The sequence below is a fragment of the Nomascus leucogenys genome, chromosome 17, assembly GCF_006542625.1.
Source record: "Nomascus leucogenys isolate Asia chromosome 17, Asia_NLE_v1, whole genome shotgun sequence".
NCBI lineage: Eukaryota > Metazoa > Chordata > Mammalia > Primates > Hylobatidae > Nomascus > Nomascus leucogenys.
Genome location: NC_044397.1, coordinates 70173872 through 70201635, shown reverse-complemented (window position 1 = coordinate 70201635; position 27764 = coordinate 70173872). Strand labels below are relative to the sequence as shown.

Sequence of the window (27764 nt, the reverse complement as noted above, 5' to 3'; positions counted from 1 at the left end):
TCTGGTCATCCTTAGTGCTCATTATAATACATTAGCATACTAAAGGAAACTCCCACGAGCAGCATGACAGTTTACAAATGCCAAAGCAACCTCTGGAAGTTACCCTATATGGTCTGAAAGAGGGAAAAACCCTCAGTTCCAGGAATTCCCCTCCCTGTTCCCAGAAACTCATGAATAATCCACCTCTTGTTTAGCATATGATGAAGAAATAACCTTAAAAACAATCAACCAGCAGCCCTCACAGCTGCTCTGCCTGTGGAGTAGCCACCCTTTCATCCCTTTACTTTCTTAAGATAAACTTATTTTCACTTTACTCTGTTGGAGCATTCTTGAATTCCTTCCTGCCCAAAGCCAAGAACCCACATGGCCTCCCAGGCTGAGCCCCAGTTCTGGGGGTTGCCCTGTGAAGAACCGAACTGCAAGAAAATCTTAAACTCTTTTCAGTAATCACATTTTTAATTATACCTTTGGTACTTTTATTCCTAACAAATCAATAATTTGAAACCAAGATTCTCAAACTAAAAGATTAATATCAAATAAGTAAAAAAATCTAATCTTGTTTCCATTTAAAAAATTAATATAAATTCATGATTTATTTTCTCTTTAAAAAAATTTTTGTAGCCTAATTCTGTTCAGGAAAAAGGCCAAAATACAATGGCCAATCTAGTAGCAATGAGCATCTGCCACTGACAGGAATGGTGGCTCATGGGAAAACTGGCTGATGCCAGGTCTCAGAAGAAAATGTCTTGTAGTACCTGAAAGTAAGGAAGCTATGGATACTAGTGAGGTCACATCAAGGGCAAACAGGGAGAGCTGCAAGGGCTTTAATAGCTATAGACAGGAAAGTTTACAAAATATGTTAAAATCCATCATATCATAATGATACTCCAAAAGAAAGTACTCCATTGATCACTACTAGAAGATGCTAGGGAAGCTACTCATTTTTCTGAATATTGGTAAATAAAAAGAAAGAATAAAGCATCTTTCTGTCTTTCCTCTATGAAATATACCTCAGAGAGAAATCAAAAGGTATTGTGTGAAAGTTCTTAATAGAAGAATTATAGCTAATAAGTGCAAAGAAAAAGTGATAGACTAGGTACCACAGTTTGAGAAGGATAATGAAATAACTAACCTAGGCTAATGGCTAGGCTATAGGAGGAATCAGCGTCACAATACCTAAAGCCAGTGATCAATCTTAACATCACAGAAAGTGAGACAACCAGATATGACGTGCCTCTTGGCCTGATACAATAGAAATATACAGCACCACGTAGGAAGTATTCCTGCCAGAAAAAAAGTCAAATCTTCTGATCCATAAATGTTCAGGAAACTTGGGATACAGGAACATAATTGAAGAATGTGCATTATTATGGGTAATTCTATAGGACAAATCAGCTGGATTTCTCAACAAACAAACAGCGGGAAAACAAAACAAAAACAGGTAAAGGAATTCACATATTAAAAGACTTAAGATACACATCAACTAAATGCAATGTGTAGGCACTGTTTGGATCCTATTTAAACACATCAACTGTTTTTGTTTTTTTTTTTTTTTAAGTGCGAAACAGGGTATTTAAATACTGATTTCTATTTGATTATATTAAGGATATTGTTAATTGTTTTCCAGTATGTCTTGAGCCATGGTTTTGTGCCATAGTTAAAACAAAGTCTTATCTTTAGAGACACTTATGAAAGTATGAAAGCATGAAATGATATGTCTGGGATTCCCTTTAAAAAGAGATAGCTGGCCAGGCACGGTGGCTCACGCCTGTAATCCCAGCACTTTGGGAGGCTGAGGCAGGCAGATCACGAGGTCAGGAGATCGAGACCATCCTGGCTAACACGATGAAACCCAGTCTCTACTAAAAATACAAAAAACAAAATTAGCCGGGCATGGTGGCAGGCACCTGTAGTCCCAGCTACTCAGGAGGCTGAGGCGGGAGAATGGTGTGAACCTGGGAGGTGCAGCTTGCAGTAAGCCGAGATGGTGCCACTGCACTCCAGCCTGGTTGACAGAGCGAGACTCCGTCTCGAAAAAAAAAATTAATAAATAAAAACAAAAAAATAAAAAGACATATTGAGTGGGGGTGTAGATGAAGGAAAACTGGCTGTGGCAGTCAGCTGTAGAAGCTGGAGCATCTACTCTTCCTACTTTGGAACATCTTGAAATTTTCCATAATAAAAAATCTTAAATGTTTTTAAATTCCTAAAGTACTATGATGAAATGCCAAATAAAAACTAACCATTTCAGTGCGAAAAGCCATCTCCCTTTCCAATGTTGAGAGGTGAGAAAAATGACGGTCATTTTCAAAGAGGTGTGTTATATGGCTCCTGGAAAAACAAAACAAAGCAACAGTGTTAAAACTTACACTGTAAGTATTATTTTTTAAAGTAAGCTAAAAGCAAAAATAAAAGTATCAGTTAACTTGTAGATAATTTTGTAATAACACTCAAGTACAATAGTATCTATATTTGTTTTCCGCTCAGTATGCATTGCATTTATACTAAAATTTCCCTCTATAAAAAATCAAATTAGATTTTAAAATTAAAATGAACGAGAATATTTTAAGTGAAGTACAATAAAAGTATAGATTAAACTGTAAATGTCATTGGGTTACCATTTTAGAAACATCTAATGAAATTCATATTTCTATCTAGAAGATTAAAAAAATTAATCTTTCTCTCACCATGAACATATTAATGTTGAGTGGAGTCTCAAATATAGCCTCTTTAATAATGAATCTCTTTTTTATTAAACAATTATATTATTCTGACCCTGATTTATCAATTAAACTAGCTTTTCGGACTATTGTGTTACATGTAATATATATTCATACTGATCATGCTGAAATTATTCCTTTAAATGTATGGGAAATAGCTTTAGTAAGTTATAAACATCTGCATAAAATACCACAGGAGAAAAAAACAATCTTACCAGTGCAACACTGCTGCAAAAACAGCTGTAAGAAAAAAGAAATTTAAATTAGAATTTTAGCATAAACATGTTCATCTTACAGAAAAGCCATTTCAAAGATAAAGCATGTCAAATATTGAAATGTGTAAAAAAGAATACTGGCTCTTCAAAAAAAGGCCCAGGGCTACATTTAAAATTGTGATTGACTGGCTCATAAGGGAATTAAGCATACAGCCACCATTTTCATTCACTCACTCATTCAACAAAATATATGAGGGCCTAATATCCGCTAATAGAAACCATTAGATGGAAACTATTGCTAATAGAACTGAGAGAGGAATGGAATCAACAGGTAAGGATAACTTAGAATAAAGAAATATGGTGGCTTAGGGGTACAGGATTGGGGGTGGGAGAAAAAAGGGAACTACCACTTCTGATATACTGCTGCAATGCCTGAAATTTTATGACAAATCTTAACCTGTTTTTAAAAAAATTTAAAAAGAAATGAGTAAAGGAGAAAAAAAGAAAAGGTAAGAGAGAGAAAACAAACTAGTAATAAAATCAGTCTCATGTGAGAATCAATACCTTGCTATCTGTCCAAGCAGAAAGAACATACTAAGATGAACCTGGAAGACATCATTCAATTTTCTTACCTCACAAGATACAGCTGATGGGAGGCTTCTGATTAAATAACTCTTAACTAAGGAATCAAACTATGAAAATACTCTTAGAAATGAAACCCAAGCCAGGTACAGTGGCACATGCCTGTAGTATCCATTACTGGGGAAGCAGAGGCAGCATCATCTCTTGAGCTCAGGAATTCAAGGCTGCAGCAGTGTGCTATGACTGTGACTGTTAACAGCCACTGCTCTCTAGCCTGGGCAACATAGTGAGACTCTGTTTCTCAGAAAAAAAAAAGAAAGAAAGAGAAAAAGAAGAAGTAGGAAGAAGAAGAAGGAAAAAGAAGGAAGAAGAAGGAAGAGGAGGAGGAGGAAGAGGAAAGAAAGAAGAAAGGAGGAAGGAAGAATAAGGAGGAAGAGAAGGAAAGAAAAATGAAAACCAAATAGATCAGATCTTATTGTTTTATTCTTAAAGCCAGTTATATTTTTTCATTTAAAAATCCATTTTGCCTTGGAAATACGAATGGTTACTTCTAGATAATTGAAGTTACAAACATCTAACTTAGTTTGTCATTTGACTTTTTTTAAGAAGATATATTGATCTTTTGAAATTTTAAATTTTTTCTTTTTAACAAATCTACCATTTGCTTCCTTTTAGTTTCTGTCTTTAAAAACTTTATCTGCCAGGCTCATGACTATAATCCCAGCTACTCGGCTGGAGGAAGTAGGGGGATCAGCTGAGGACAGGAGTTTAAATCTAGGCTGGGTAACACAGCAAGATCCGGTCTTTACAAAGCAGGCGCCTATTGTCCCAGCTACTCAAGAAGGCTGAGCTGGGAGGATCGCTTGAGCCCAAGAGGTTGAGGTTGCAGTGAGCTATGATCACACCACTGTACTCTAGCCGGAATGACACAACAAGACCCTGTCTCTAAAGAAAAATAATAATAATAATCCTAACATAATAAAATTTGGTCTTTATTTTCACAATGATTCAACTATCATTTTCTGAATAAATTATTTTTCTCCCATTGAATGTAAATGCAACCTTTATCATACTGAAGACTTGCCACGCTTACACTTTGGTAACCACTCTGAGGTTATAATTGGATTTTCACTTATAAAATTAATTTGGGTAGAATTTACATGTTTACAATATAGAGACTTCATATCCATCAATGTGGTGTGGGTATATACATATGTTGTATATATAGCTGTGTGTATATATACACAACATATACCTTCAATTGTTCAAATTGTTTTTCGATAGTCCTTGAGAAAAACTGTACATGTATTGTTAACATATGCATTTCTTATGAAGTTTCTCCTGGGAGTTTAACATTTTTTCCTGCTAATATTAATGTTTTTTATTATACATTATTGGATATTGTTAAGGCATTTATTTTTGAAGAGTATTTTGCAATGTATTTATTTTTGGTTCATTTACTAAACTGTTAATTCATATAGTTTTTTAAACTTATCTTCAATTCTCCATTTTATTGCATTTTATTTTATTTTTGAGAAGGAGTCTTGCTCTGTCACCCAGGCTGGAGTGCAGTGGCATGATCTTGGCTCACTGAAACCTCCGCCTCCTGGTTTCAAGCGATTCTCCTGTCTCAGCCTCCTGAGTAGCTGGGATTACAGGTACATGCCACCACGCCTAGCTAATTTTTGTATTTTCAGTAGAGATAAGGTTTCGTCACGTTGGCCAGGCTTGTCTCAGACTTCTGACCTCAGGTGATCTGCCTGCCTCAGCCTCCCAAAGTGCTGGGATTACAGGCATGAGCCACCACACTCGGCCCTAATTCTTCATTTTAAACAAAATATAATAATTTTGTTCCTGTTTTATAATTTTACTATTAGTTTCTTCCTATCTGACAAAAACAATAAACTTCTAGAATATTACTAAACAGTTCTGGTAAACGGGGGCACTCTTGGCGTTGGTGGTTTAGTGGTGAGCATAGCTGCCTTCCAAAGGGGGCATTCTTGACTTCTGCTGCTGACTTTAACAGCAATGCATTTCCTATTATGCCATTAAGTTGGCCTTTGACCTTCACAATTCTGGAGTGCTAACTAGGATTTATCAAGGTCATCATCCCTCTATGTCCTTAAAATACCTCGCTTTCTCAGAATAAGGATGGGAGGTGCAAAAGGCCTCTGGTGCCTTTTAGACAATACACAAGGACAACACTTGGAGTTCCTGACACTCTTTCACAGTCTCCAGGTTCCATTCATCATTTGCCCAATGTTTTGAATTCCTTTTTTCATTTCAACTTAGTAACAATGATGAGAACAATGGAGCTAACACTTGAATGCTTATTACACACCCAACACTTTATAAGTACTTTACTTGTACTAGCCAGATAAATCCTCACAACTACCTTATGTCATATCTACAAATATTTCCACAGTATACAGACTAGAAGTTGAGGCACAGAGTAGCTGAGTAACTTGCATAAGAATGCACACCAAGTAAACCCAGTAAGGGAGGCTGGACTCAGGAATTCTGCCCTGCACTGCATGGCTGTTGTAGAACGAGGATGGAACAGATGAAACAAAAGCCTAGGCCTACTTACCCTAAAGTATTCCTACTCTCCCCTCCTTCTTTCTTTTTTAATCTTAAATATAACAGAAACAATGCTGTAATTCATCTGTTGATATAGGAAGTATATTTTATAGAGGCTATTAATTTTATATAAAATTTGGAGATATATCTTACTTAAAAATTGAAATACATATACATATGTCACTTGAACATGAAAGTCCCAGTAAAGCTGGCTGGGCGCAGTGGCTCACGCCTGTAATCCCAGCACTTTGGGAGGCCAAGGCGGGCGGATCACGAGGTCAGGAGATCGAGACCATCCTGGCTAATAAGGTGAAACCCCATCTCTACTAAAAATACAAAAAAAAAAAAATTAGCCGGGCGTGGTGGTGGGCACCTGTAGCCCCAGCTACTCGGGAGTCTGAGACAGGAGAAGGGCATGAACCCAGGAGGCGGAGCTTGCAGTGAGCCGTGATCGCGCCACTGCACTCTAGCCTGGGTGACATTGAGACTCCAACTCAAAAAAAAAAAAAAAAAAAAAAAAAAAAAAGAAAGTCCCAGTAAAGCAAATACTGAGTTGTGAGCATACAATTTAAGAATAAAAACGGAAAATGACAAAAACTTCTGAAGGCACCCCTAAAGAGCTTTTCTTGCCTTCTTGCCTACAGAAAACAATATTTTAAATGATTTTCTCTAAGTTTATTCCAGTGATTATCGACGTTTTTGAGAGTGTAACAAAATTGATAGTCCATTTATTTCCACTTAAACACATATGCCATTTTTTTACATTCTAAGGAACCAAGATTAATATGGCATTTTAAAAAATCAGAACATAAAATATATTTTTAAAAATTCCAAATCTATTCTGTAAGAAAAAGGTGTTCAAGGAAAGGTTTGCTATGTAATCTAATTAAAAAAATCGCAATCCTTATGGCTAGAATTTTGTAAGGTTCATAATTTTGCTGGAAGCACAGAAATTACCTACAATCTAAAGCTAAATTAGACTCTACAGGATGCTGCATTAACTCTCTGATTAAAGAAAATTTTCGCCAGACTATATGACACATTATATCAATTTTCAGTCTTAAGGGATTTGAGAGGACTCTATTGAAAATTATTCATCTCCTGTTACTAGACTCTTGTTTAAACAAAACAGATTGTAACTCCCTGAGGGTAGAAACGTTTACCAAACTTTACTACAGTACTTATTAGCACAAAGCTGAGCACGCTCAAGTGTTTGCTGAATTAATGCATAAAGCTTGATATAATTAAGGGGAGGAATGAAATAATCCAAAATCATGTCCTAATAACCTCAATTGAATATATTTTGATACACAGACACACACACACACACACACACGTCATCCTTTTTCACCAATGGAGCCCCCATTTACTTTGTGCAGATTAGACACCTGTTCTACAGGCAGCCAGCTCCCTGCCTTCTCGCAGTGGGGCACGGGTCCCAAGTCCCAGGTCCCGGACGCCTTGGTGCTGGGGGCGGGGCGGACACTCCCCTCGGAGAGGTTTCCCTGTCCCCAGCCGGCCTGCTCCCTGTGGCCGTTTCCTTCCTGCCCCAGCTCCCTGGAAGCCATTGTTCTTCCCAATAAATCTAGTGTCCTGGGCAAGTGGGGAGGGGAGTTCTCCCACCCCAGGCCCTCATGTCTGGCCAGCAGAGAGCAGGGCGGAAGGAAAGACGAAGACACTGAACAAACCATCCTCCAAGTCCCCAAACCTCATTCCGTCTCCCACCTGTTAGGTAACAAGAGCACCCTAATGGCGCCGGTTCCAGGTTCTTCTCCCCTCCTTGACCCGGCACTGTCTGAACCCGCCAAAAGAGGGCCAATCAGAGGTCACGCCTTCCCGCCTAAGCCTAGACCCAGCCCCTCAGCCAACCAGCGACCCCCACGTAATGTCCCTAGGCATAAAAGACGGAGGCTGCAGAGCCCTCGCTCTCTTTCTTCTTCCGCTTCGGCTCTCCCTCGGACTCCTCCAATAAAGATCTCTTGACTGCAACCGGTGTGGCGTGGTCTGAGTCTGAGCCTACAGAGTCACCCTTTCACCACCAGCACCCAGGCCCCCGCCTGCTCTTACCCCTTCCCCTCCCAATTACCCCAAGCCAGGGCCCTTCCTAGATGCCGTCCTGAGGGTCACTGGGAAGTACAAATGCTGGGATCTGTAATTTTGAGATTCCCCAGTTGAGTCTAAGGCAAGCTAAAGTTTGAGACTCACTGTCCTTTCTCTTTCTCCTCCCCAAGGTGCGAGGACGCCATGAGGCCAGGGTGGGCTTCTCCATGTGCCTCTCTGTAACCTGCAGGCTGCTCTCCCACAACTGCAGCCACTGAGGTGTGTTCCTGACCACAAATCAACGTTCCCATCCAGAAGTTAAAAAAATTATTTTTTTTCCTCTTACACATGTACTTCATAAATAGTATTTGCCTTAAAATTCACAAAACACCTTCACAAACTTGATTTTCACAATACGCTTGTGAGTATTTATCAGCATTTTACAAATGAAAGAGTGGGCTTCTAAGAGGCTATTCCCCCCAAGGCACATAGCTGGTAAGTGGCTAGAGATGGCTGAACCTAGGTGTCCTAATTCCCAGCCTGAGCTCCTTCCACCGTGACAGAGCTGCCTCCTTCCCTATACTGGGCATTTAATGACCTTGTCTTGTAACAATATTTATATGAAGAAATATATTCTTTTTTTTTTTTTGAGACAGAGTCTTGCTCTGTCGACCAGGCTGGAGTACAGTGGCTCAATCTCGGCTCACTGCAAGCTCCGCCTTCCGGGTTCACGCCATTCTCCTGCCTCAGCCTCCTGAGTAGCTGGGACTGCAGGCGCCTGCCACCACGCCCAGCTAATTTTTTGTATTTTTTAGTAGAGATGGGGTTTCACCATGCTAACCAGGATGGTATCGATCTCCTGACCTTGTGATCCGCCCGCCTTGGCCTCCCAAAGTGCTGGGATGACAGGTGTGAGCACCGCAGCCGGCCGAAGAAATGTATTCTAAGTCCAAAATGATATGCATTATCATGTTGAATAAGTGAAAACTTAAAAATTCAACCTATTCCTAAATTGAGGTTCATCTGTACCTAAAGCATGCTAAAGACTTTTGCCATTACTAACCCTCAAGTGACAAAATGACATAAAAAGAAGTTAAGCACACTCCTTAAATCTATCTGGATAAAGTTTTCACATCAAGCTTGACAAGTTCTATTTCCAATCCCTTCCTAACATTACTAGCCATTTCTCACTGTTACAAGGGTTTGTTTTGAGTTTTAAAGTTTCTTTCCAGAAGCTGAAATCATCAGTATTGGTTTCCCTGCCCCACAAGTACAATCCATCCTAGGGGGTGAAGTCAATTTCGAAACATACACCTCTAAGCATCACATCCCCTTGCTTGAAAAGCCCCATGACTTCCCATTACACACAACATGTAGCCCACACTGGCCTATTTCCAGTCAATCCCACCACACATTCTTCATTCTAGATGCACTGGGCAACAATCCCCTAAAATCCCAAGTGCTTTAATGATTCTGTGCCTTTGTTCCTGCCTTAAAAATCTGTAATTTGTCCTTCAAAATCAAAAGAATTCAAATGTGGCATTTTGTACTGCTTGTCCAGCTATGCTAGCTATAATACCACTATTACAGCACCTAAATAGCTAGTTACACACATACCAGGTTTCCTCTGCTAGAATGCAATGGCCTCAAGGCTGAGTCTGTGTGTAATTCATCCTTACACTATCTAGTATCATGCCTGGCACTTCGCTGAGTTAAACGGTTAAATTACTATTACCTACAATCACATAAGATAAATTATAGAATGCACTCAATTAAACAAAAACCTTAACACATAAAGATACTTTCTCAACAATCCAAATTATTTGAAGCATTCCCATTACATGAAGGTAAATATTTTTATATATACAATACAATTAAAGTACCTGGAATCAAAGCCCAGTTTCCATATAGTGAACAAATGAAAAGACATTCTTTAGGATCCAGCTTGAGAAACAGAAAGCAGTCACAGATCCCACAAGCTCAGCTTCTTCCTCCTTCTAGTGCCTAGATTTTTGTGTGGATTGCTTTGTGTAGCTTCAAAGCCAACAAGTATCTAAATGCCTGTTAGATGCACAACACATTTTCCTAGGAACCAAGAACATTAAAGAAACATTAGCCAGTATCTTTGCCCTTAAAGATAAAATCTTTGAGAGATAAGATTTAGGTACATAAAATAATAAGAGAACACATTAAGCACTCAAGCAGATGGCATAAAGTCTAAGAACTATAAGAAACCTGAGAAGGCAGATCAGTAATGACCTTAGGGCCTGGTTTACTAAGATGGTTAAGAAGATGGGGGAGGTGGTGGGAGTAGCAGCCTCAAGACATGGATATAACTGAGGTGTGGATTTATGGCAAACAGCCAGAAAAGACAAATACGATACAGCCAGATATTGGACTTGGATAAAAGAATTCCCACCACTTATACTGATGATCTAGAATATGAATAATTATGACAATAATGTCTAATATTTACTGAAGGTCCACTCATTATATACACAGTACATCAGGCTTTCAGCACTCCAAGAACAGCAAGAGCCAGATTTTCCCAGCTAGTAGGCCTGGAAGTGCCAAGAATAAGAAAGCCAGAGTCCCTGGGGCCAGTAACTTCCTGGTTTTGAAGATACCATCTATTTACCCCACTGTGCCACACAAATATTACCATTTTCTTTGCATGCCATTATGTGGAAGGTTGAGAAGCACTGACCTTGGTCAACAGAGAAACCAAGCAAGTTTCAGAGACAACATCATAATGCAGCAATAGAGAGCCACAGTGGTCCAAACCCTGGTATTGCATTAGAATCATCAGTGGCACTAAAGATAAGAGGTGTCTGAGTATAAATCCAGGGCCCCTAAATCTGAACTCCAGGATTTTTTTTTTTTATATTCACAAGTGATTCTGACATACAGTCAAGGTTGATTATCATTGGTACAGAGAATGACTGGGGCACAATCTAGGTAGATCTTCACAAAATGTAACGTGAGAATCAGCTTCTTGCTACTCCCAGTGTCCTGGAAACCAGTAGTAATTGTATCACCTGGGAGTAGCTGGAAATGCAGAGTCTCAGGTCCCATTCCAGACCTCCTGATTCCCAATCCACATTTTAACAAGATGCCTGAGGTGATTCATAGACACTTTAAAGAGCAGTGTCTCAACACTGACAGCACACTGGAATCACCTGGGAGCTTTCCACATTACTATGTCTGGCATGGGGGGTGGTGATTGTGCAACCAAGGTAAAGAAAACCGACCTAGGAGGAGCTTGTTAAGCCTGCATTTCTGGGCCCCCACTCTCAGAGATCCTGATTCAACAGATCTCACTTGGGGCTTGGACATCTACATTTTTAACACATCCTTGGGTGACTTTATACAGTCCAAACTTTGAGAAGCAGTGTCATTATGTCAGAAGGTCCAATAAGAAGAATATAGTAACAATCCAGGAGTAAGATGACCTGGAGACTAGGGATGAAATGGGCTTTATAAGGAAAAGGGAAATATATAAGTAAATTCAAAAGATACGCTGAGGGAGAGGTTGGCAAAACATGATAGCTGAAAATAATGATTAAGAAAGGGAAAGAACTCAAATTATTTTACTTCCCTGGTAAGAAAGTCTTTCTTAAGAAGAACTATTCCTTAGGTTTTAGATGACTTTCAAGTTATTCAGTCTCTCAGAGTCTCATTTTCACCAAGTATAAAAGTGAGGGGTTGGCCGGGCACGGTGGCTCATACCTGTAATCCCAGCATTCTGGGAGGCCGAGGCAGGTGGATACCTGAGGTCAGGAGTTCAAGACAGCCTGGCCAACATGATGAAACCCCATCTCTACTAAAAATACGAATAATTTAGCTGGGCGTGGTGACAGGCACCTGTAATCCCAGCTACTCAATCCTCAGGAAGCTGAGGCAGAAGAATCGCTTGAATCCAGGAGGTGGAGGTTACAGTGAGCCGAGATTGCGCCATTGTGCTCCAGCCTGGGCAACAAGAGCAAAACTCTGTCACACACACACACACACACAAAAAAAAAAAAAAAAAAAAAGAGGGTTTTCTCTTTGGTTGTCTCCATCCCTATAGCACTTAACGACCTTGAGTAGCTACCTACAGCTGTTATCACTAACACGCTGGGCTTTGTACTCTCCCAGGTGGACTGCACAGCTATTTTCTGAGAATTTTGTTTTCATTTTTATTTTCCTGCTCCCCGAACTACAAAGCCTTGGTAGGTTCGGCAGTTTTAATTTGTTTTCTATTTTGAATAGGGAAAGAAATCTATTTTGAATTGGAAAAGAAGGAATGTACTCTATTAATAGAGATATTGAGTTTCAAAGTGAGAAGCAAGATTGCTTTTAAAATTCAGTCATGAAGGCCAGGCTCCATAGCTCACGCCTGTAATCCCAGCACTTTGGGAGGCCGAGGCGGGTGGATCACCTGAGGTCAGGGGTTCGAAACTATCCCTGGCCAACATGGTGAAACCCCGTCTCTACTAAAAAACAAAAACAAAAACAAAATTAGTCGGGCGTGGTGGCACATGTCTGTAATCCCAGCCACTTGGGAGGCTGAGGCAGGAGAATCACTTGAACTTGGGAGGCGGAGGTTGCAGTGAGCCAAAATCACGCCATTGCACTCTAGCCTGGGCAACAAGAGCAAACCTCCGTCTCAAGAAATAAATAAATAAAAATAAAATTCAGTCATGATTTGAAGAAACTACTGCCCCTAGTAAGATCTAGAAATCAGTGGTCTACGTGATGATGGTTTTAAGGACAACTTTAGTTAATCAGAATCTCCTCCATATATTTTGCATTAAGCAAAACTGTGCTTTCCAACAGTTAAGAAAAAATTAGAAAACTTAATTACAATGAAAATGTCTAACATCTGTTTGTCAGTTGCAGTTTAGAGAGCCCTTTCACATATTAAGCAAAAATGATCCAGGGGTGCCTCTGAGGCAGATATGGGTCTTATTTTCCCATTAGGCTCAGGGGCACATGACTGGGATACAGCAAGGCCTGGAGGAGAGTTGGGTTTCTCTGACTCCAAGCTCAGGCTCGAAGATGTTAAGCACATTCAACGAAGAGGATGCACTGGCACACAGGAGGAAATGCCTTAGAAATCACAAAAGCATCAAGGACAAAATGGTTTATTTTAAAGTGAATACAGTGTATGAAAACAGGAGAGCATGGAAAGTATATATCACCATCCCAAAGGGGAATATAATTAGGCTTCTAAACAGAGAAATACACTAAGTAAATGTTCACATATTTTAAATATGTATATATGTACAGATATTAAAGTAGGCAATACTTAATACAACTACTCAACATAAGTGTTTTGAAGACAATAAATTCTAATTTCCCTTAAAAGTCTTATCCTCACATAATATGAATACAAATGTTACCAGAAAAGGGTCCTGATCCAGACTACAAGACAGGGTTCTTAGATCTTGTGCAAGAAAGAATTCAGGGCAAGTCCAAAGCAAGTTCATTCAGTAAAGGAATAAAGAATGGCTACCCCATAGGCAGAACAGTTTGGGCTGCTGGACTAAGGATACTTATAGTATTCAAACAAGGGGTGGATTATTCATGAGTTTTCTGGAAAAGGGGTGGACAATTCCTGGAACTGAGGGTTCCTCCCCTTTTTAGACCATATAGCCTAACTTCTTGACATTGCCATGGCATTTGTAAACTGTCATGGCACTGGTGGGAGTGTCTTTTAGCATGCTAATGTATTACAGTTAGTGTATAATGAGCAATGAGGACGACAGAGGTCACTTTTGTCGCCATCTTGGTTTCGGTGGGTTTTCGCTGCCTTCTTTACTGCATGCTGTTTTATCAGCAGGGTCTTTGTGACCTGTACCTTTTGCTGACCTCCCATCTTATCCTGTGACTTAGGATGCCTAACCTTCTGGTAATGCAGCCTGGTAGGTCTCAGCCCTATTTTACCCAGCCTCCATTCGAAATGGAGTTGCTCTGATTCAAATGACTCTGACACAAACATTTCAAAATCAAACAGTAATCTACATTAGTAATTTTCATAAAGTAACTTTCTCCTTATTAAAAAAATGCATTTTATTATTTTAAGAACAAATGGCTAGATAAGATACACAACCAAGATAATATGATCTGCTTCTGAGCATGCACAGGGAAGTTGTAAAACTTTAGTAAACCTAATGGAAAAAGCGTAGAATCTGCATCTCTCCACTAGAGTAAAAAGAGAACCACACACACCTACAACACACATCCAGGTCTATCATATTCAGCAAGAGATTTAACAAGTTCATTAACTGATAACCCATTCCAATGGTAAGATATGCATTCCCCTCAAATTGCAAGCTTCCCTTGGATATCATAAATCTTGCTTATCTTTTAAGTGACTAAGAAAACTGCGACAGTTTTTTACTATTTTACTGTGGTGTTGTATCATTGCCAAACCAACCAACACAAAAAAATTCAGATTAAATAGTTTTCAAAAATAATCATATAAAAAAAAAACCCGGAGACTGATAGGTTGACCATAAAGATGTAAAAGAGTGATTCCCCCAAATAACCAGAAGCCAGTAAAGCAGTGCTCTTGCCAAAAGAGCTCTAGGGTCTTGGGACACATGAGGTCAACTTCCCACTAATGTGCCTTTGACAGATGCCTTAGACTTCAGATCTGAAACCTACAATTTTACACAGATGTAATTAACAAAGCCAAGAGACCTCAACTTCAATCCCAAACTTCACCTGCTGAACTCAGTAATTACATTGGGCCATTCACCTGGCCCTACTTTAGTTTTCTCAACAGGAAAAGTCTAGGAGGTAACCTTTAAGTTGTACATTTTTATAACATTCCCATGGATATGAAAGATGAGAAAAGAGTGAGAAATAAGGTCTCATTTTCAAAAAACAACAACTTTTTAAACTTAGCGGAAAGCAATTACATAAGAACTTAATGATTAATATGAAAACCCACAGAAAAAGATTCTGCTGTTGACAACTCCAGCACTGAAAAGCTATATTATAAAAAGTAGTAATTACTGTTAGGAAATAGGAAAAGTATTTGCCCAAAGGGCAGAGTAGTAGCACTTTGGGCAAATTTTAGTATTAAAAATATGAATAAAGCCTCACTCTTCTCAATTACACCAATCTCCCTAAACTAATAATTTGTCTAGGTGACAAGTTTTCAAAAGTAACTGGTCAAGTGACTTATAAACTGTGTTTACAATTAGTGCTACTGTAAACTAGTAGATAAAATCACATGCGTTCATGATCAGTACAATAAACCACACTAGAACTTCTGTAAGTGGTCTTGGTGACAGCTACGCTATTATGTTAACAACTGCTGCTTTAATAAAGTTAAAATTACAAAATGCCATCCAAACACTCTTTATGTGATAGTGATCGTGCTGAAAAACACACCTTACAATCAGCCACAAATATGAAGATGCCAGAAAAACACAAACAGCTATTAAGAGCTCTCAGGAAAAAAAATAATAGTGAGAATGCTGAGAAAATAGAAAGCAGTATTAAAGCACAAAAACATGCTACAATAATTGTAGATTTATGTATTCTGAAAATAAATTATTCCGCTTTTTAAATGTATTTATATTCAAATGATTCTTGACTGAATTATGAAAGGTCCTCCATGAGAACTGATCTTCCCTATGAAATGAGACTGCCGTTTATGAGATTAAACAACATCTGGACCCAGGTATAGACATAATTTTTACTAGCTTTGATGACTAGTAACCATTATAACTAAACGGTTCTAACAGTAACTAAATAAAACTAGCAGCCTCTTCCCCTGGAAGAGTAATGTCCCAGTGGTTTGGCTAAAGTACAAGCTGATGGCAAAAGAGCTAGCAAAACAGGAATTTAGGATTAAACATATGAATAATAAAGCCTAAAGCTACCCCATTTGGAAATATGTATACAGGTTTATGGTCTCTATGACAATGTAGATTTAGTCAGTCCTCCATATCTGTCAGTTCCACATCTGTGGATTCAACCAACCTCAGATTGAAAATAGTAGGGGGAAAAAAATCCATCTGTACTGAACAAATACAGGTATTATTCCCTAAACAATACAGTATAACAAATATATATGTAACATTTACATTCTATTAGGTATTCTAAGTAATCTAGAGATGATTTAAAGTATCCAGGAGTATGTGTGTACGTTATAGGCAAATACTATGCCATTTTATATTAGGGACTTGAGAATCTGCAGATTTTGATATCGGAGGGAGGGCCTTGAACCAATCCCTCGGGGATACTAAGGAACAACTGTGCCTTATTAGCATGAACTTTAAGAAACATTAATATACCTAATACACTCATTAAGAGAAATTAATACAGCCTAATAGGATAACTATTTACAATGCATAACAGCAACTGTTCAAATATTAGCAACATCCAAATACCCATATGTACATAAATAAAACTGTATGTGCTTTCAGTATTGATGCCATATTATTGGCCAAAAATCAATCACAAATAGATAACATATGCTTATATTTATATAAACTAAACTCATCAAATTTGTTATTTGGATGCTAATGAGCATCACATATTCAGAAAACTTCTAACTGTATCTTCTAATAATAAAATATGTTTAGGTGATTATAAACATTCTTTAGAGTTAGCCAGAAGTCTATTTTAGAAAGAAAAAGAAATGGCTGTAAACATTAAAGAAATTCTTTAAAATCCCAAATTCCCACTGGCATGACCTCTATGAATTAACATAAATACACTCTCACAGCTGGTGCTCAGTTGGGTCTACGTGTCTGTTTGAAAGCAAGTACACCAAGATGGCCTGTGTCCCTGTGCCTCATGCTTCCTTAGCTTTTCTTGGCCCTTATGCCACCCCTAATATGCTCTTTCTATTTCTTGTTCCTGTATCTCTAAGTATGACCCTCTTTTCCTTCTTTTTCCTGGAGAAGGAAGAAACAAGAAAACTAACATTTATTGAGCACAAAATGTTAGGGTTTCTCAGAATTGGACTCTAGGGCTTCACTTCTTTTGCTGTACTGTCCCCCTAGAGGAGATGAAATATAGCATACTAGTAAAGAGCATGAACTTAGGAAACACATTGCCTGGGTCCAATCCTGGCCCTTCTACATTCTAGGGGTGACCTTGGACAAGTTACTTAATATCTTTGTGCCTCAGATTCCCCCCACGTGGTAAAACAAGCACAGTAATCATAGTGTCATGGTGAGGACTGAGTTAACAGTTAAATGAGTTTATCTAAAGCACTTCTAATAAAGCCTGGCAAAGAGTAAGCCCCCTATCAGTATAAGATGCTATTGTTCCCATAAGTATGGAAATAGAAGTTCAATGGGAATACGAATTCAATTACCATTAATGTGAAAACCACCTATTTGCTGATGACGCCCTATAGTATGTCTCTACTCAGACTTTTTCTCTCATATCCCACCACTGATTGGCATTTCTACTTGGACATCTCACAAATGTCCCAAAAGTAACTTGTCCAAGATGAAATTCTTGACCTTTTCCTTCAAACCCATTCTCTCATCCATACCCCTAGTCTTCAGTCTTCACTATCTTGGTGAATGCCAGCATTATTTACCCAATTAGAGAAGCCAAAAATGTACGAAGTATTCATAACTCTTTCCTTTCCCTCAATCCAAGCCCAATTCATAAGTCCTATCATTTTCATCTCCAAAATACAACTCAAATTGACCAATTTCTCTCCATCTCCACAGCCACTGCCTTCATCCAGGCCAGCAACCCTCTTGCTAGGTCCCTGAACAGCCTCCTCATGGGTCTCTCTGCTTTTGTCCTTGTAGTGCAACCGCCCATTTTCCCAAGAGCAGATTTCTCAAAGTAAAAATTTAATCATGTCACTCTCTTCCTGTTCAGCATTCCTCAATGGCTTCCTGTTGCACTGAGAATAAAACCTAAGCTCCTTTTCAAGATCTGGTCCATGCCCATCTCACTCTGATGCACCTCCACCCTCTCTTCTTTCAACATGCTAAGCTCTGTCCTACCTTTAGCACATGCTATTCACAATACTCCCTCTTCTTCTGTTCAGCTGATATCTTTTCTTTCTATTGGTCTCAGCTTTAAGGCTACCTCCCCAGAGGCCTTTCCTGACCGTACTTAAAGTGGGTATTTCCTTTTTTTTTTTTTTTTTTTATCTCAGCTTGTTTCTTTCCTGCAGTGCACTCATTTACAATGTGCAATTATTTTCATTTATTTACCATCCCCCCTTCCAGAATGTAAGTTCCATGAAGGTAGGGGTGACAGAGTCTCATTCTACATTTTAGCCCAACCAACTAGCATCTGGCTTAGTAGATGCTCAGTGATATGGGTATGATTGACTATGAATGAACTTACTGTGCTATTTTACATGTATTATCTCATTTATTCTTTACCATAATCAGACAAAGCATTGATTATCCCAATTTTAAGGGTGAGAAATATTAAGGGAGTGTAGAACAGCTTGAATGCAGAAACAGGATTCAAATGTAGGCCAGTGTTGAAATGGCTATGCTGCTTCCACCACACCACATTGCTCCCCCCATATAGTCCCCAACAGCTAGATTCAACTCTCTGCCTCCACCCAGTTTCTGACCACTTCTGCCTCTAAGAAGTCGCAAGTGTTTCCTATCATATGGGCTTCAAGGCTCTCTTAAGCTGTGGAGAATAAAAGCTGTGGTCCCAAATGACACAATTTTGCCTCCCAGGGTACAATGACCAAAATCTAGAGACATTTTCGTTGTCACTACTTGGGAGATACTAGTGACATCTAGTAGGTGGAGGCCAAGGATGCTGCTAAAATCCTGCAGTGCACAGGAAAGCCCCCACAACAAAAAAATTATCCCACCCAAAATGCCACAATGCTGAGGTTGCAAAGCCTTGTCAATAAAGAACCAGGTTATAGCAGGGGTACCCTTGCCACTGACCACAGGAACCAGGTGGGTAATGGGAATGAGTCAAACAAGACTAATGCAAAGGGGGGAAAAGGTAGTTTTTATCATCCACTTTTTCCATACTCAGGTTCTTTTTTATTGTTTTGTATATCGTATCTCATGTTAGTCTTTTACCACAGACATGCTTTGTTTGCATGTCTAATGGGTATATCTTTTACTACCACAATTGTTTCCTGACGGAGCACTGGCATACATAAATAGATCAACAGACATATAGACTTACGCATATATGTACTGAGTTGCATTGTGGAAGTGTGAACAGGTTTAATATAAAATGTATTGTTACAATGTCGGCTGTGGTCAAAAAAGTTTGGGAAACATTGTCAAGGTTCTTAGTATGTCACAGCTGCCTCTGCAAGAGGAAGCTATCAGGTTGAAACTTCTAAAAATAAACATGTCAAGAACCCCTCTTTACAAATGTTACCACTAAATAAGTAGCAAATAATGCCCCAAAATAAGAAAAACATATATTTATGAAAAGAGACTTTTCAACAATGCTTAGCCCTGCCCAACAGTGGAAAGACCATGTTGGAAGGCAGTGAGTTCCTCATCAGTGATTAGAACCTATGGAGGAAAGTCCCAGTCAGTTTCTAACTCTTAAAAATGTGTGCTTCTATCACGGAGTTTCAAGTTTCAAAATTACTTTCTAAACAGAAATGAACCCATTTCTGTCTAGCTTAATATTTAGTTGTTATAATTGTTCTTTTTTTGATCAGTTACAAATGAACTCTTGATGAACAAAAGAATATGCAATGCAATGTGGAAAACCAAACAGCTATTTTAAAGTCCCATACTGAAATACTGTATAATGTCAGCTTAACTCTCACTCATTCTAGGAGGGGGGAAGAAAACAGGAAATAAAGCAGCTTTCAAAAATGTCTAAACTCTGCTCCTCTCTGCAGGATCTGAGTGGTTTTTGATGCTGTGGCAGGGCATAATCGTGGGGAAGAAATAGGTCTGACATCAGTTTATGAGGGTACAAAGCCAGAAAGAAGCAACCCAGGTCCAATCATTCAGCAGAATCATCTCTCAAGGTGCCCTGGGGCCTCATGCAGAGGGTTAACATGGACAGAAAGTCTCTAGACCTGGGTCTCTTCATCCAACTTCCATACATCTGATGGCTATGGTCCAGGGTACACCCAAGAATACAATCTACCACATTCACTGTACCTCCTTTCAATGCTCCAAGGGGCAAGTTAAGCAACGTGCTATACTGTTACATTAATACAAAACTGTATTTAGGTATGGGCATTACTAAATCCAAAGATATGTCATCCAAATATAAGTCATGCATCCACCCAAAGAAGATTCAAAGGAAAGGCAATCAAAAAAGAAAATATGCAGAAAATAGCAATAAATATCATTATTCTAAGATTTGTTATTGTAACATCCCTGTAGAAGCAATGCCATTCTATATTTTACTACAAAGTGGTTAATGTTTATATTAGTCATTCAATAAAAATGCAACTCCATTCTGTCATCAGATCTCAAATCAGCATCACACATTTGCTTTTATTACAGCAACTACAATGTGTCAAGTGCTCTAAACACAAAGTATCTTCCCATGTATCACCCACCCCTTTTAGTTATGATCCTTAACAGATCCCTGCAGATCCCTGTGGAGTAAATTCGCCATGTGATAACCCTCCACTAGCAGAGAACGAAAGACTCACAAAGGAACCTGAAACTTAAACCAAACTGAACCAACCGCTGTGTACTAGATCTGAAGGCTCTGCCTCATCCACTGTATCGTGCTGCCTCCCCAAGGTGAACTTTTCTAACCTGCATACTAGCCAGCTTTTCAAGCTTGCTACTGAGAAAAAGAAAAGGGGGGGGGGATGTGCTGGAAAACAAACAAAAACAAACTTAGTTTTTCTATGCTTGAATCGGCAATGGGGGACAAAAAAGTACCCTAAGAACAACCTTCTTGAGCCCATTAAAACATACTCACAGAGATGACTGGCTCTTTATGACTGAGTGGCTTTTAGCGGTGGCTGTGATCTCAGGGGAAGTCAATTTGCTGTGTCCTATTCCTTGACTTATACTGGACCCCAACTCCTGGCTAAGGGAACTTTGAGTCACTAAGGGAATCTGAAAATATACTAAGGGATAAATCAACAGTAATTAAATAGTTCAGTAGCCAAAAGCCCACTGAGGCATATAGAAAAAGTAATGTAACAGCATTTCACTAGTTGACTTAGAAAAATTAGGCCTGTTATCCAAACTGCTATAACTTGCCTTATCGAAATGCCAACCAGGAAACAAAGGAAACCTGAAGTCAGTCCGAAACATATGAATGCTTCAACTTTTTTTTTTTTTTTCCAGCACATCATTACACATCATCCATTTGGTGCATGGCAGAGGGAGGGAAGGAGAGCCCTCCTCACCAAAGGTTCCCAGGCCAGCAGGGAGGATTAAGGCTCGGGCGCTCCAAACACAACACAACCTAGAAAGTGACGTGTCGAGAGGAATCACAAATAAAGTGCCACCGGCGGCGTTTGCGGCCAGGAAGAAAAAAGTACGCTAAAATTTAATTGTAAGTTTAAGCAACTCTCTAGGACATGGAACGTGCGTTTGCTTTGAGCTCCACGGAATCGTTTCCAAGCCAAAGCAAACCATCCTGGCGGTCAGAGGCCGAGATAACGGGAAGGCGGCCAGTCGTACCAATCAGCAGCGCCCAAGTCTCGTTAGCGCAGACCTGCCGCCCGCGGGCAGGCCAGGCAGCTGTTGATCCCCGGGCCATTCTTTTAAAGCCCAGGCAGAGCACGGGTGGGAAGCGTGCGAGGAGAGCTGAGCCAGAGAGTTGGGGGGAGGAGAAGGTAAGAACGTCCCAGAGAAAAAGTCGGAGAGGGCTGCAAACTGGCTGGTCCGGTCGGCGGGGCTCGGCGGGGCTCGGCGAGGCGGAAGCGGGAGAAGAGGGGAAGGAAGGGGAGGGGAGGGGGCCCGCGCCTCAAAGTTCCGCGTCCCGGCGGCGCCCGCGCTCGGGCTGCTCACCTAACAGGAGCGTGGTCCAGGTCCGGCCGCGCCCCGCGCGCCGCAGGCCCAGCGCCCAGCGCAGCCGGGCGGCCAGGCGCCCCCCGAGGCCGCCCCCGGCGGGCGGCGCGGCGGGCTCCGCGCGGGGCCCCTTCCTGCCCGCGGCGCCCTTGCGCCCTGGGGACAGGGGCGCGCGCTCGGGCCCGGGTTCCCCGGCGCCGACGTCCGGCGCCCCCCTCAGCGGCGACTGCGAGGCGCGGGGCGGCTGGGGCGGCTTGGGAGCCGCCTCCCGGTGCTTGTTCCGCGCCTGCAGGACCATCTTGGCATAGTCGCGCCCGCTCGCTGCGCGCGCCCGGACGGCGGCCGGAGAACGGCGGGCTGGCTGGGCGGCTGGGCGCAGCTCACTCTCCAGCGGGCGGGCGGGGGGAGGGCGGGCCCGTCCCTCCCCGCGGGCCGGGAGGCGGGGAGATCGCGGAGGCCAGGCGGCTGCTGCCTGCCTGGCAGTACCGCCGGGAGGCGGCGCCGGACTTGCGAGCCCGCCGCCGTTGCCGCCGCTCCGGTTGTCACGGCGACCACGGAACGCCGGGGGGCGGGGGCGGGGACACCCTGCAAGCGGCCGCGGCCCCGCCCCCGCCGCCCCTCTGCGCCGGACGCGGGCTCCAGGCCGGCCAGCGCGCACGCGCGGACTTCCGGCGCAGGCGGGGCCCGACCCCTCTGGCGCCCGGCGACCCACACCTCTTCGGCGCCCGCGCGGGGCTCGGCCGGTGCGAGGACGCGGGGACCGACGGCCTTCCGGAGGCGGCCCCCCTTCCATTGTAGGACTGATGGGGCCGAAGGAAGAGCCCTCTCGGGATCGGGGCGCTGATTCAAGTTTCGGAGCCTATTAAGGCTGCGCGTGGAGCCCGCGCAGGCGAGACGCGGCGGGGCAGGGAGAAGGCGCCCGGAGCGGCCACTTAGGGGCGCTGTGCGTGCGCCCTGGGCGCCTGGTCGGCCCCGCCGCTGTGAAGCGCGCGGGTGGCAATCAAGTCACCGTCTCCGTTTACTCCCCACAGTGTGGTCAGGCAACTTGGAGCTCAGCCCCTCACTCACCGACAAGAAGAACGGGCGCGACTCGATTTAAAATGGTAACAGAGTATTAAAATAGCAGCCAGGAATCTCTTGGGGAGCTGATAAGGGCCGAGGCACAACTGTAAACTGAAGACCAGGGTAGGAGCCAGGCTGAAGGTGATAGGATGGATTGGCTGGAGCAGGAAAGATTATCAATAGGTACATTCAGTTTGTTACACTTGCTGTAACCTTGTTGCTTAATAGAAAGCAGGAAAACTTTGCGTTGATAAGATAGGAGATTTTAGTCGAAAATATGTTTTCTTTTACATAGCAGAATGCACGAGTAAATTAAACCCGGGAAAATGTAGAAACCCAGGTAGATCCCAGTTCTCCCTCCACCCCTGCATTCTTTACACAAAGTCTTACAACCGCATGGATTACAACTGGGAAGTTCCTTTCCTGGCCGTGCCCAGTGGATTTGTTCCAAAAAGTCGTCTTTAAGTCCCAATGTTGTAAATCAAGGACCATCGTTCTGCTTATCTCTATTGTAATTCCAGGGACTTAACGTGGCTTTCTCGCTCTCTCTGTTTCTATGCCCAGTGATTTCTTTACTAATACCAGCATTCGTTCAGTTAGCCTTTTTAAGAGACAGTGGATTATTTTGTAAAGGAAGGGTGTTTGCCATGCTAATTAATACTCCCTCATACCCTGTCTAGTTTATGAATTTGGATTTTCCAATGTCTTTATTGGAGCAAGGAACAGCTATTTTTATACACTGGTTTAAAAAATAATGGTTGAAAGTGGCTGCAGAAGGCTTGGATTCTGAAACATTGTCAGCTGAACCCAATGTTACCTCTGGGATTAATGTTGAATTTATTCAGTTAAAAGAAAGCTAACTTAATGTCTATTAAAGATAATACGAATAACTGGCCGGGCGCTGTGGCTCACGCCTGTAATCCCAACAGTCTGGGAGGCCGAGGCAGGCATATCAGGAGGCCAGGAGTTCAAGACCAGCCTGGCCAAGATGGTGAACCTCTGTTTCTACTAAAAATACAAAAATTAGCCAGGCGTCGTGGCGGGCGCCTGTAGTCCCAGCTACTCGGGAAGCTGAGGCAGAAGAATCGCTTGAACCTGGGAGGCGGAGGTTGCAGTGAGCTGAGATACGCCACTGCACTCCAGCCTGGGTGACAGAGCAAGACTCCATCTCAAAAAAAAAAAAAAAAAAAAAGATAATACAAATAACTTGTTGGATTTTTTTTAATGATTAGAAAGATGCATGGAAAAAGAGGTTCAACATTTGAATTATTAGATTGCTCTGTGTCTGCTTTATGTGATAGGCCCTGAATTCAGGAACTGCCTCCCTTAAGCTGGTACCCTTGTACCAGGAAAACACTTGTTGAATGAATAAGTGAGTGAATGAATGCAGTTCTGCAAGTGCTTGTCAGTTCCCCTTCTCAGCTTGACAACCATGCGGAGAATCCAGAGAGGGGCAGTGTGGGGTATTAGTTTTTTTGTTTTGTTTCGTTTGTTTGTTTTTTTCTTAAACATGGTCAATTTAGATCCAGGTTGCAGCCACTGCATTGACCCATACCAGCCTTGACCAAGGTATTATACCTCTTTGAGTCTGGATTTCTTCGTTCTTAAAATGGGGGCAACAAAAACATCTAGTTCACAGGTTTGTAAAAAATAAGACAATGTATCTAAAGCATCTAACAATTACATATATCCAAATAGTTGCTCAGTGAATTTTCAAATTGTCTGGATGTTGGTAGTTGCTCGATAAGTGTTCAAAGTAGCGGATGACGTTTAAGGAGAGTGGCAAACTTCTGTCCTCCCAGAACCTGAGGTTGACATTCCAAGTTGGGGTATAGCAAGGGGAGAATGCCACCCTGAGTGGGAGAGCAAGAACAGCCACGTGATCTTTGAGCCAGGCCTGCTGGGCTTCAAGCTTCTCAGCTCCCTGGGCAGTTGATGTGCCTGAATGGCTTCCTGCTTTCCACAGATGTTTTACAAATGTTGCCCATCTCATGGGTCCTTAGGCCTGGATAAAATAGTAGGCAACTCCTTATGCCCCCTCCCAAAAGGGAGGCATTTCACACAGGAAGGTGGAGGAATGGAAACCAGAACAGTCATGGAAGATTGTATGCCGAATTTCATTTTATCCTTAGTACGACGAGATCCACAAGAGCAGGGAATGGGAATGCAGTTAATTTCTGTATCTGTATCTGTAGACCAGTGCCTGCCACACATAGCGGTGGATGCCAAAAAATAAAAAACCTCTGGCAAACTGAAAGCTGCATATTAAAAAAAAAATTTGTACATGGACAATCTATGAATGCATCTAAGGTTATAATGAAATTAAGCATTAAAATTACCAGCTTTAATGTGCTTTTTTTCTGGGAGTTCCAGATGCACCAGAAAGGTACTTCCTGCGTGGTGCTATAGAAATACTGGGTCAGGGCAGACAGATTTTTAAGGACAGGAACCTGAAAGAGCAACCACTTATAAAGAACTGCTGCACTGGTCCCTGGGGTGCAAGCCAAGTCTTTTTCTCACTACAAGCTACACTTTGGGCATGGAAATAAAAATGTTTAATTAAAAAGACATACCTTTTAAACTTTGGGGATGGAGACGGAGATTATAAGGAGGAAATGAGCATGAAATAAAAGGCAAGAACATAAAATCATAGAAGAAAACAAGTTGTGGAGAAATAAAGCTTAGTGATAATAACGTATTGGAATCAGGGAAACATCATCAGATGTGCAATGAAAAAAGTAAATTTGGTCAAGGGAAGACTATGTTGGGAACCAATTTTCTTATGTCTCCACATTGGCATTTTAAAGGCCCCATTTAGAACTTCTAAATATTCCCCTTTTCCTCCTACTTGCTCTCCTACCCATAGAGTGACAGCTGAATGAGAAATCCATGACATTTATTTGTCATTTCCTTGAACTAGGTCACTTGATCACTGTATTGGAAAAGTGTACTAGGGTCAAGTTCTAGAATCTGACATTTGTCTCGCTAAGCAGTTGCTCATTCCAAGAGAGGAACCTGCATAATTCCAGCACACTTCTTGGAAACCTAAAATGGGTGCAACAAAATATGTCTGTAACATTCTACTTTCCAAAGCTCCAGCATTAACTTGACACTATATTATAATGTATTCTTTTAGTCTGGTGAGAACAAATGTAAATTGCTACTCTATTGCTCTTCACATGTTATCTTCTGTCTTTCCTGGAGCTGACCTTGTAATTTAAACTGTTCATGCTTCAATGAGTGTTCCTGAGAAACTCAGCGTTCATTATTAGGTCTAGTTATAGTAAATCATCAAGAACCACTCTGTGGCAGACAGGCATGTCTCTTTAGAATGTAATTCCTGTTGTTGAGGGCTTACTATGTCTTTAGTAGATATTAGAGACACTTAAAATTCATATACTAAGTCCCCATCCCCAAGGGCTTACAGTTTCATTGGACAGGCAGGGTAAGCTAGAAAAAAATATATAGCAAAATATGTGATTCAGAGAATAAGTACTAAAAGATTTCCAAAGAGAAGAGATGATGGCCAAGTTTTCGGGAAGTAGGTGAAATTTGGTCTAGGCCATGCTGGAAGGCTAGATTTTGTTTTAATAGAAGGGAACATGGCAAAAGAATTATAATCAGGGAGCTATATATTTCTAAAAACCCTTGCTCAGTGCCTGGCACACAGTCGGTGCTAATATGAACACCTTAAACCTTTTCAGATGAGAAAGGGAAGAAACAACTAATGCACGTTTTAGGAAAAGTGAATGGATTAAAGAGTGAATGAATGAGTTAACTAATGAGTGGAACATGAAATGCCTAGAGTACCCCAATCTGGAGCCTGGCTTTCAAAGTTCCCCAAATCTAACTGGGCCAGAGCAGGCTTCTCCCCCAAGGGTACTTAGTTCCCCCTACAGTGAAGGTGGCTTTAGGAATACTGGGAGGCAAAAATTCTAACTCTGGCCTCCTCTTTGGGCCAGACCGTGCTTTCCTCCAGCTTGCCTCTGTTGACTCCTTTTCAGAGTTCTGAACCTTCCTCTGACCTGCCCCCAGACACAGGAAGATTTGGGACCAATTCAGCTGGACACCATATGGTCAGTCTCCTACCTCCGTTATCTAGGGTGGGCACCTGGATGTATCACACAATGTATCCTCTCACTCCTAAGCTGTTCCCTCTACTCAACCTTGCCTTGTGCTCCCTGGGGTCAGCGATCTGTTCCTGATACACTCAGCTCTTCTCTGTAGCTTCCACCCCTTCCCAGAAGACCCTTCTCCTATGACAGGTTCATTCTCCCACAGCTCCACTCCCTCGCTCCCCAAGCCTTCTTTCTCCCTCCTGGAAAGCTCCTCTGAACTCCTTTTCATCTCCGCTGTTTGTCACTAGTGTCTTGTGCAGACTGCCCATCAGCTCCCCCTTGACCTCACTAGCATTGGCCCCAGCCCTTCCAGCTCCTACCAGTGCTAGGAATGACTTCAACACTGAGCCTCTCAGTCCCTTGACATCCTCATCTCCAGGGACCTGCACTCCCACTTCATGTCACTGACCAACACTTATGGTCTCACCTTGCACCATATCATCACCCCAGTCTGGCTTTGCCTCTGCATTTTAAAATTCAGACATCCAATCCTCCACTGCCTCCAAGTCTGTTTGGTATTCTATCTTCATC

At 41.6% G+C, this 27764-nt stretch overlaps 1 protein-coding gene across 1 annotated transcript in view; it reads right to left on the bottom strand.

Annotated features, from left to right (window-relative positions):
• The window catches only part of LOC100606199 (dpy-19 like C-mannosyltransferase 1), a 108533-nt gene extending 86027 nt beyond the window's left edge, over positions 1–22506 (bottom strand). Inside the window, exons 1-3 of the mRNA XM_030795781.1 lie at positions 22054–22506; positions 2936–2960; positions 2244–2331 (exon numbers count right to left, since the gene is read on the bottom strand). Of these exons, the coding sequence (XP_030651641.1) occupies positions 2244–2331; positions 2936–2960; positions 22054–22351 (411 nt within the window). The 5' untranslated portion in view covers positions 22352–22506. The remainder of the gene's footprint in view (positions 1–2243; positions 2332–2935; positions 2961–22053) is intronic.
• Between the last annotated feature and the right edge of the window lie 5258 nt (positions 22507–27764).